This window comes from Rhinopithecus bieti, unplaced genomic scaffold, assembly GCF_001698545.2.
Source record: "Rhinopithecus bieti isolate Rb0 unplaced genomic scaffold, ASM169854v2 scaffold_17701, whole genome shotgun sequence".
Classification (NCBI taxonomy): domain Eukaryota; kingdom Metazoa; phylum Chordata; class Mammalia; order Primates; family Cercopithecidae; genus Rhinopithecus; species Rhinopithecus bieti.
Window position 1 is genome coordinate 48,286 of NW_016808868.1, and position 11,432 is coordinate 59,717.

Here is an 11,432-nt window from a genome sequence, read left to right on the forward strand (position 1 = left end):
ATTTTTTGTTTCTATGTTCATGAGGGATATGGATCTGAAATTTTTCTTTTTGTGAGGGGCAGATACATAATGTCTTTACCAGGTTTTAGAATCAGAGTTCTGCTAGAGCCATAAAAAAAGATGGGGTACAACACCAACAGCGAACCCTAATGTAAACTATGGACTCTGAGTGATTATGAGGTCTCAATATAAGTTCATCAATGGTAACAAATGCACCACTCTGGTGTAGGATGCTGATAATGGGGCAGGCTTTGAATTTGTGGGGGCAGGAGGTATACGGAAAATCTCTGCAACTTCCTCTCAGTAACATGAAAAGAAAATGAAAAAACAAAAAGGAAATATGGAATGCATTCCCTCCTGTATTTTCTCAAAGCATTTGTGTAAGATTGGTATTTTTACTTTCTTAAATATTTGGTAGGATTTACTCACCAGTGAATCTGTCTGGATCTGGAGTTTTCTTTGTGGGGAAAATTTTGATAGCAGATTCAGTTTCATATATATATATGAATTCAGTTTCATATATATATATATATATGAATATATATATATATATACACACACACACACACATACTTACTAATATTTACTGTTTTGTCTTGTTTTCAGCTTGGGTAGATTATATGGTTCAGAAAATTTGTCCACTTTATCTAAGGTGTCAAGCTTACTGGCATAAAGATGTCCATCACTTTCCCTTATTATCATTATCATTGTAATAGATAACCCATCTTTCACTTTTGATTGTTGTAATTTGTGTTCTCTCTTTTTTTTTTTACAGATCAGTCTACCTTGAAGTTTATTGATTTTGTTTATCTTTTCAAAGATCAAACTCTTGCTTTGTTAACTTTTCTGTTTTCTATCTCATTGACTTATCTTTCCTTTCTTCTACTTTGTTTTACTTTGTTCTTGTTTCTTAAGGTAGAATTTTAGATCGTTGATTTTGGATATTCCTGTCTTACATGAACATTTAAAGCTATACATTTCCTTCTAAGCACTGCTTTATTGCATAGGAAAGAATTCTGCCTTGCCCAAAGAGAGGTCTGGCTTTGTCCCTGGCTCAAAACCTTGACATTTCCTGAGTAACGGCAGTGTCTGTTATTTATGGTGGGTCCCTCAGACCACATGATATGGTTTGGCTGTGTCCTCACCCAAATCTCATCTTGAATTCCCACGTGTTGTGGGAGGGGCCTGGTGGGAGGTAACTGAATCATGGGGGCAGGTCTTGTGATAGTAAGTCTCACGAGATCTGATGGTTATTATAAGGGAGAGTTTTCCTGCACAAGCCCTCTTTAAGATGTGACCTGCTCCTCCTTGCCTTCTGCGATGATTGTGAGGCCTCCCCAGCCATGTGGAATTGTAAGTCAATAAATCTCTTTCTTTTGTAAATTGCCGAGTCTTGGGTATGTCTTTATCAGCAGCGTGAAAACAGACTAATACACCACACCTATAGGGAGTTTATGCTGAGGAATGGCTCATGGTGCATATGTTTTCCACCATTTCTAATCAATCAACTTGGTCCTGTTTCCAGGGTAAAAACTTTCCAATGCACTCCCTTAGATAGGGCAATTCCTCTAAGACAGCTCCTTGAATCAATGAACTAAAGTTTGTCTGGCGATACTTCTTTAGTAGACATTCAGGCAAAATCAAGTTTAAAGATTCTGATTTTATGAACCCAAAAGACTTAAACTGATCAATGATAACTATACACCTCAGTGACTTTCAGCAAGAAACTGCATATAATGCTGCCAAAGTGCCAAATCTGGCACTTGGCAGTCATCCACTAAGATGATTCTTTGTATCATTTTTAGAAATCAATAAAACCATTTTTTGGCCAGGTGCGGTGGCTCACGCCTGTAATCCCAGCACTTTGGGAGGCTGAGTCACTTGAGGTCAAGAGTTCAAGACCAGCCTCGCCACCATGGTGAAACGCAGTCTCCACTAAAAATACAAAAATTAGCCGGGCATGGTGGTGGGTAATCCCAGCTACTCGGGAGGCTGAGACAGGAGAATCGCTTTAACCCGGGAGGTGGAGGTTGCAGTGAGCTGAGATCGCGCCACTGCATTCCAGTCTAGGTGACGGAGTGAGTCTCCATCTCAAAAGAAATCAATAGGCTGTTTTTAAATGTAGATCAGATGAAACATCCATGGTAATATTAAACAATAAAAAGAAGAACAGATACTGTGTTGCAACTTATAAATGAAAAAAAAAAATACTCTGTAATGAGCTTAATACACGTAGAAAACTATTCAACCAAAATTTAAATAATTAGGTCAGGTAGTATTTAGATAGAATTTATATATTTAATTAAAAGTAAGTCTGATGAGATGTTAAATGTTATACTCTCTGGTAATTTTTTTAAAAAAATAAGGCATTCTCCACTATTCTTTGTGTCTTCATGATCAATCTACCTTGAGTTGCTTAAGGCAAAAAGAATTAAAATATTAAGAATGAGGCAGAAAGTTAATCTACATTCAATGACTACTTATGAATGAATGAATAAATGACAGGGTCTCTGTCGCCTAGGCTGGAGTGCAGCGGCACGATCTCGGCTCACTGCAACCTCCGCCTCCCGGGTTCAAGTGATTCTCATGCCTCAGTCACCTGAGTAGCTGGGATTACAGGCGCGTGCTATCAGGCCTGGCTAATTTTTGTATTTTTAGTAGAGACGGGGTTCTGCCATGTTGGCCAGGCTAGTCTCAAACTCCTGGCCTCATGTGATCTGTCCGTCTCGGCCTCCCAAAGTGCTGGGATTGCAGGCATGAGCCACTGCATCTGGCTTAAATGACTAAACGTGTAAGTTCAATTAAAATTAATTTTTTAAGATATGGAAATGCCAATTAAACATTTGGTACATAAAAATAAGAACACATTTGATATCTTTAATTTTAAATCATTTCTATGTAACAATTATCCAAAAATGATTCCTTCAGACCTTGGTTATGTAGGATTTCTTTTGTTCTTGATGGGAAAACACCTAGTCGCTACTAACTGCTATGCTCCCCTTTTGAGTACACAGGGATTCTTTTGTTGTCTGAAAAATAATCTTAAGTCTACTGCAAATCTAACTTTCTGTTCTCACATTAGACCTTTAAAATCCTCTTTATTTTATGAGAATTATCTTTTAGGGTTATAGTTTTTACAATGTTAAGTAAATTTATAATGTTAACTATGTAATATAGTGTTTCAACTTCTGTTTGTAAAAATTATATATTCCATCAAATTACCTCTGACAGTCATTCTAAGAGTTACTAATTTCAGTACTTTTTAAAAACTAAAGTTTGGGGACATTTCATTATTGCCACATTAACACCAATATGGTAAATTTGTTGAGACCAGTAAGCAACATGGTGAGATCCCATCTCTACAAAAAATAAAAAAAAATAGCCCGGCATGGTGGTGTGTGCCTACAGTCCCAGCTACTTGGGAGGCTGAGGCAGAAGGATTGCTTGAACCCAGAAGGTCAAGGCTGTAATAAGCCAGGATCGCACCACTTCACTCTAGTGGGCAGCAGAATGAGACCCTGTCGAAAAAGAATAAAAATATGGTAACTTTATGCTGAATAAGTTAACCTCTAGTGGAAATTTCTTCAGATATAAATGTGAAATCCCAAATTATTTTGATATTTATTTCTATCATATTTGTGACATTTTTCATACTCACCTTTTTTAGATGGCTTGGGTGGTACAATTGGGCCAGGTTCTATGTTGTCATAAAAATTATTCATGGCTTTTGGATCAAAGTTTCCTATAAAGAAAGTAAATTCATCAGGCATTTAAGAACTCTTTTTTCCTGTTATTTGATTTTTTAAAAGAAAATATGTAAATAAAACACATAAGGGAAAAAATGTTTTCCAGGATTTCAGAACTCATTACATAATTCTATCCTCCCAATGAAATTGTGTTTTCATTGCTATGAGAAAAGACCCAAGAAAACCACTACATAGATGTATGTCTACAATGTATTACACCTAAAGGAATATTTTTCTAATTGTAAGGCTAGTCTCCTTAGGCAGGATTAGGCATGTGGGCCTTTGGGGAGATAAATGAAGAAGAGAAATGAAAGGATGGTTGAACTGTTTTCTCTTTCTGCTTGTTTTGATTTTTAATGAACAAACCATGAGAAAGAACACTTAAATAATGAAAGCTTACTTTCATATTTTTCATAATTTACCTTAAAAATTCATTATAAATTGAACTATGGAAGAAGCCAAATATAAACATTTACAAGGATTAATCAAGTTATATTTTGAGACTACTGAACAACCTCAATACATGTGAAATAACATCAACAGTTTATGTATTCTTATTTTCAAGAAAAGGAGAATCTTAAATGTTTCCTAAAGATTTATCAATGATAAAAGGTGCCAGTTTCAGAATAGATAGAACAATACCTGAGAATTTTGTCTTGCCACAAAATTTTCACCTGTCTTCAAATGTTCGTTCCCTGGTCTAGTGTCTATTTCAGCCACATCTCCTGCCGTGTCTCCTCCAAGGTTGGTTTTGATCTAGTGCCAGTTTTGGGTGCTGCCTTCACTTCTGTGAACCTATCATTGTGCTCTGCTTGTTCTAAACAATTACGGTTAACTGTAGCCATACTTATTTATAGAAGATGCTGTATGGTACTAACACTGATAGTTTAAATATATGATATCTCTTGATTTCCAGATCTACTTTTTTTTTCCCCAACAAGTTTTCCTTACCAAAATCACAAAAAAAGCTGGTTTTCATAAAATCATGCACTGATTTGCATCTATTCTAAATGCTTATTTCCCTGCTTCCCCCCTCACCACCAAAAAAGGTTTAGATTCCTTCCCTAGCTTAAAAGTTTAGATTGGGAACTCAGTAAAAAAAGTTTTCTGCAGCGTGGAAGAGTAGAATTTAGTATAAAATGGATACATTTAGATTCGTTATGAAAAGAGATTTAGAAATGCCTAAGTATCCCAAAGAGCTCATTGTCCAATGCAGACAAGAAACACAGCTCTTTGCTTATAAAACCTTAATAGTGGTTTCCCTTGCAGGCCCTTTCACAAATGTTTTATCCACTTGAATATGCTGTTTTAAGATAATTTTCTGAAAATAATTGCTGTGATAGCTCATAAAAGCCACAGTGCTATCTGATGTATTAATTGGATCTTTTTATGCTTTAAGAAGCTGCATATGTATTTCTTTAATTACTTGTTACAGCTCATGTTCTAATTTCTAGATCACAAAAGGCTTACTATAAGTATCCTAACCAAATGTTTCACTGTTTTGCTTCAAAGACCACACAAGTAGAAAAAATTGATGCAATCTTGTAAAATATAGTAGCAATAGTTTATGTAACCCCTACATCATGCATAGTCATTCTTTGATTGCTTCAAGTTAGTGGGCTATAGAGTGACTAGGCTTCTGCAAATAACTTTAAGGGTACCTGACTAGATTGCTCAATTTTCACATTCAAATTTGCTTCTTGTCTGTTGTTCAGATAATGCCATGTCTTTTGGGTTCACCTGCCACTAATCTTTAATCTCTCTCTGTTTTTTAGACCAAGTCTCTTTCTGGTGCCTAGGCTGCAGTGCAGTGGTGCAATCATGGCTCACTGCAGCCTTGACCTCCCGGGCTTGGGTGACTCCTGCCTTAGCCTCCCATGTAGCTGGGATCACAGGCACACACCACCACACCTAGCTAATTTTTAAAAAATTATTTGTAGGGATGGGGTATCCCTATGTTGCCCAGGCTGGTCTCTTAACTCGTAGGCTCAAGTGATCCTCTTGCCTTGGCCTCCCAAACTGCTGGGAATACATGCATGAGCCATTGTGCCCAGCCTACTGTTTGTTTAATCTTGGCTAAAAATGGCAATGAGATATTTTATTATATACTCTTAAAATACTGTAGAAACTCTTAGCTGCCATAATCAAGAAAAGTAAGTGTGGGGGATGGGGGGGCAGGAAAGGTGATTAATACACAGAATCGTTAAGAAAAATTACATGTCAACTTTAACGTAACAAAACACTTGTATATAGCTATATTTTGAAGTTAGACGAAGACCTTATTTTTATGTGTCTGTTGGCTGGGGTTCCATATTGTATTTCTTACATAAACCACACCCATGATGACCTACAGCAGAGGTTGGCAAACCTTTTCTGTGAAGGGCCAGATAATATTTTAGACTTTGTGGACCTGTGATATAGTCTCTGTTGCAAGCAGTCAACTGTGCTGTTGAAACACTAAAGGCAACCATAGACAATCTGTAAACAAATGGGCATGGCTATCGCTCCACTAAAACTTTTATTCACAGAAACAGGCAACAGGCCCTAGTTTGCTGAACTATAATTTTAGCAATCTATAATTTTGATTGCTTTAGAATGGAGCAAGAAAGATATTAAGAACACTTATAATGCAATTTGAGTACAGAATCCTTTTAGACTTATATGATTTTCTCCCTTAACCTTTTTCAGTTGTTTTCACCAATATCTAATTCACAATCCCTATTTTTTGAGTGATCTGCCTTTGGCTTTCATAGAAAGAGCAACTTTCTCCTTCATGTCAGTTTATGAAACATTAAAATGCAGAAATACAATAACTGGTATAAACAGGTTTGGGGACAGAATCAACTCTTGGTAAGCAGACAATTCAACCGCTGGGAGCAATATTCATAGGCCTACCAGAATGCAGCCTACTAGTCAAAAGTATGCAGCAGCTGTGGACATCAGTCAGTATATTTTGCACAGAAAATGAAGACCATCTCTAATCTGGTGAGTTGGGTAAATGAAAGTTTAAGAGAGCTTCTGCTGTAGTATACTTCTGTAAAAAAATCCAAAAAACTAAAACTATGATTATAGTTGAATGTTTTCACATAACATAACATGAAAAATAACATATAGAGTTTATTTTAAAACTGAGAAATCTGATATTCTGATTTGGGATCCCTTTTTACAGATACTTTAGATGTCTATCACATAATATGAACTCTACTTAAAGTTTTAGAATTAAAACCCATCAATTTATAAAATATTCACAGTAAATGACAAAAAAAGGATAAATGCAAAGTAACAACATAGAACAGTCTAAATGATAAGAACTTGATGAAACTGCCAAAGTAAAACTATTTTTTCATCCCCAAATCTGATCCATGACCACGGGACAGGGCGATCTCTTTACCAGGATTGTAATCTTATCATGGATAAAAACTGTCTCTTAAATCTACAAAACCAAAGTTATTGCTATTTAAGCAGCTTAAAATACCACACTATTACTTATGGTTTACCAAATAATCAAGTCTATACCTCTAGATTGAAGGAGGTCAACTTCTTTCAGTGTACAGTCAACATTTATCTGGAGTTGTCTGTTCATGCTTCTCAATCTTGTCATTTCCTCAGGCTAGTAAAAAAGGACCCAAAATAGCAATTGTGGGAAAGTCATTATCAAGCCCAACATTTAAGAACTGCGTTTCATGTTAATTGTAATGATTGGGTATTACCAAGAATATGGCCTTAGTCCGTAAGAGGGCATGTTTAAGAAGTCCTATGTGTATGTTTTTAAAGGAATAGTCAGGTAAAATGGGGACATCAAAATGGCCACATATAAACAAAATCTGCATATAAAGTGGTGAGCTGCAACAGTGGACTGTGTTCTACCATACAAGATACTACCATTTTAATCACAGAACACTGAGAATAATTTGTTTCTATGTTTTCATGGTAAGGGAAAATGTAAGAATCAACCTTTTAAACGAGTCATGTCCATGATATTAGTCTTGTCCAGCCTGGTAAAAATTACAACAGTATGGTGTTTACCAGAATTCTCTCATTCCTTCTTCTTAACAATCTTTTAAGGTAGGTACTAATACTGTGCCCAATTTGTAGATGAGGAAACCGAGGCACAGAGAGGTTATATACTTCTCTTAAAGTTATAAAGCTAGTAATTGGTAGAGCCAGGATTTATATAAAAGACTCCTATATAAATTCATATATAAATATTTTGTCATCTTTTTTTCTAGATTGAAGGAGGCAGTTACTCTAGTGCATGAAAACTTCAGAAACAACTGAATTCCATTTTTTCCCCAACTTTGTTTTCTTCTGCCTCCACCTCTTCAGGACAGCCCACTCCTTAGGCCTTTCAGGGGCACATATGAGGCACTGAAATGTGAAGAGAGTTCTAATCTTCCATTCAATAAAGCTTTCCCATGCCATTCTTAATTTATTTTATACATACATGTGTATATGTGTACATATATACACACGTGTATGTGTACATATATACACGTGTATGTATATATATATACACATGTGTACATATATGTACAGTAAAAAAGTCAAAGTTTAGAATCTAGAGGCTGAAATACTGAAGCTTTCAGCACAGCCCAGTTATTAATTACTAGGGTGATTTTAACTATAACATATAAAGTGAAAAATTAAATATCTGCTACTCTAGGAAGACAGAACAAAATCCTATTCTGTTGAAAACATGTACTTTGCTGAATGCTAAATGTTAATATGCCAGTGAAAGAAAAATGAGCAGAAAGGATATCTTAATTCATATGATGTTAGGAGGTATTATCAGAATAACTGAGAATGCCCATTAAATAAGCAGGTATCAAAGTTTAAAATAAGTGATAAAAGGCAGAATATAATAGCTACAATTCCACAGAATGCTAAAGGAACAAAAAAAGTCATTCAGAAATATTTATTATGGACTGCCTTTTCTAATTCCTATGGGCTAAAACTATGTGACACTAATGTGTACAATGCTTTGTGCTTTGCCTATCAAGCAATATTCAAATAGTTTAAAATATATACTTGAACATTTAAATTAAAGATAATGTATTTAGTTAAGGGCTCCACACAGTGATGCTGTCTTCCTAGGAACACATGGAAGAACCTATCGGGAAAGTCAAGCACCTGAAAAGGATGATCTTTTCCATAGGTTTTAGGGAGTTGGGGACAAGAGAGACGTTTCAGCCACAGTGGCCCTAAACAGTGAAGCGGCCACCACACATTTGCTCATAACAAAAAACATACTCTCATCAGGCCGGGCGCAGTGGCTCACTCCTATAATCCCAGCACTTTGGGAGGCCGAGGCAGGTGGATCACTTGAGGTCAGGAGTTTGAGATCAGCCTGGCCAACATGGCGACACTGTCTCTACCAAAAATACAAAAATTAGCTGGGCGTGGTGGCGCATGCCTGTAGTCCCAGCTACTCGGGAGGCTGAAGCAGGAGAATTGATTGCACCTGGGAGGTTGAGGTTGCAGTGAGCCCAGATTGCACCACTGCACTCCAGCCTGAGCAACAGAGCGAGACTCTGTCTCAGAAACAACAAAAATACTCTCATCAACAGGCTCATTTCCAAAGATAGTAGAACCACTCGATCTTACTAAGGGTTTATCAGTAAGATTCTTATGTCCTTTTTCATATAGCTTGTGATTAAACTGAGGGGGGAAAAAGCAGTTTCTGAGAAATTACCGCCATTTGTCAAAAGTAGTTTTTGTGGAGAAGGAATTTCAAAATTGGGTATGTATAATTCAAAGTTGTCTGTAAGATAACAGGATGTTTGTAGCTAACATTTCAAAATAAAAAACGGTAAGCTTTTTTTCCAAAGCTGGCATAGACCAGCGTCAGAGACCACTGATGTTCTTTTGTGGCTTGGCCTCCGTTATGCCTCTGGGACTCAAAGCTGTAGGACAGTCCAAAAACCTAATCAGAACAGGAAGAACGGGGGGAAATAACTTGAGGGAGGGGGCAACTGGCAGCTTTCTGCATATTAAAATCTTATCTTTCAAAGTAAAACTTAAATTTCCCCCTTCTTGAAACTGTTTCATCTATAAACTTTATAGGCAAAAAGCTAACATTTCTATCTCAATACTCTGAAAGTACTTATATTTTCTCTCACACACAAATACATATAGACTCACAGATATACCTATCTCATTTCACATGCAGATCTAACAGATGACATCTTCGTCAGCATTTAATACAATGCTTTGCAAATAACAGATTAAGGGAAATGACACCATCATGCATCTTACATGTTGTACTTCTGCTCTCCTTAGAAAAAGATTATTTCACTGCTATTCTAAGTTTCTACAACTCCCCCCACCCCATAGCTGGTCACAAATGTGCACTGCAGTATCATTAGGCAAGCAGCTTTCTAATCAATTTTGTATACAATGCCTGATAAGCAATTTGTTTGAAAACTTGAAGGTAGCAATGTGTGCTTTAGTAGCAAAAACATCAATTCTCTACTGGGTATTCCTATACACAAGTGGGACAATGATAAGGCTAGTCATCTACTGATTACCTACTTCATGCCAGGCTTATTACATACACTGTCTCTTTATCTTGACAATTATTATAATGTACTTGCTATAATTCTCTTTTACAGATAGGGAAAATCAGATGCAGAGAAGTCAAATATAGCCAGTGAGCACCTGAGTAATTCTGACTCCCAAGCCTATGTGGGCTCTCTTTCCACTATGTCATGGTTCCTCAAATGAGCTTTGATGTGCAAAATGGGCATTCTGACTAAATGATTTATTTCTTGATTAATTTCCTACATAAGAATAATCTTATATATGTTCCTCAAGTTCAAAGGAAGTCAAAGTACAAAATGCTTTAGATTTGTGTGTCTAAACCTCAAGCAAATTTTTCTAGTATTTTGCAACCAACACTTATATTTTATAAGAACACTTACTATTTGTTGGGCATTGTGTAAACTGCTTCACATATATTACCTCATATAATCCTAATAAAGATCCCGTAAGATGGGTACTATACCACACATTTTATAGATAACAAGCATAGAGAAAGTTACTTATCCAAGGATACATGAATGACACAAATAGAAGTAGGATTCAAACTGGCACCTGACTTGAAAGCCTACCCACTGTCTCAACCACCACGTACAACTGTCCCTCTGCCGTGTACTACAATTGTCCTCCATTTTACTCTAGGCTTGGCAACAGAAACACATGGGAAACACACTTAAATGTCTTATCTCTCAGATGTTAGCACCCACATGAACTACCAATTTCTCAGTCTGGGGGATGGCTACATGGGGGTTCATTATACTATTTTATGTATCTTTGAAATTATAATAAAACTTTAAATTACAGCCCAGGGCAGCAGTTTCACCAACTTCTCTTTTTCCTTTCTCAAGAAGATAGATTGGGGACCAGGTGCAGTGGCTCATGCCTGTAATCCCAGCACTTTGGGAGGCCGAGGCGGGCAGATCACAAGGTCAGGAGTTCAAGACTAGCCTGGCCAACATGGTGAAGCCCCGACTCTACTAAAGATACAAAAAATTAGCCAGGCGTGGTGGCGCACACCTGTAATCCCAGCTACTCGGGAGGCTGAAGCAGGAGAATCACTTGAACCTGGGAGATGGAGGTTGCAGTGAGCCGAGATCGTACCATTGCACTCCAGCCTGGGTGACAGGGTGAGACTCTCTGTCTCAAAAA

At 36.9% G+C, this 11,432-nt stretch overlaps 1 protein-coding gene across 1 annotated transcript in view; it reads right to left on the bottom strand.

Moving 5' to 3' along the window:
* TAB3 (TGF-beta activated kinase 1 (MAP3K7) binding protein 3) overlaps positions 1–11,432 on the bottom strand; it is a 65,116-nt gene that overhangs the window by 11,769 nt on the left and 41,915 nt on the right. The window contains exons 8-9 of the mRNA XM_017887670.1: positions 7,263–7,356; positions 3,659–3,742 (exon numbers count right to left, since the gene is read on the bottom strand). Coding sequence (XP_017743159.1) covers positions 3,659–3,742; positions 7,263–7,356 — 178 coding nt within the window. The remainder of the gene's footprint in view (positions 1–3,658; positions 3,743–7,262; positions 7,357–11,432) is intronic.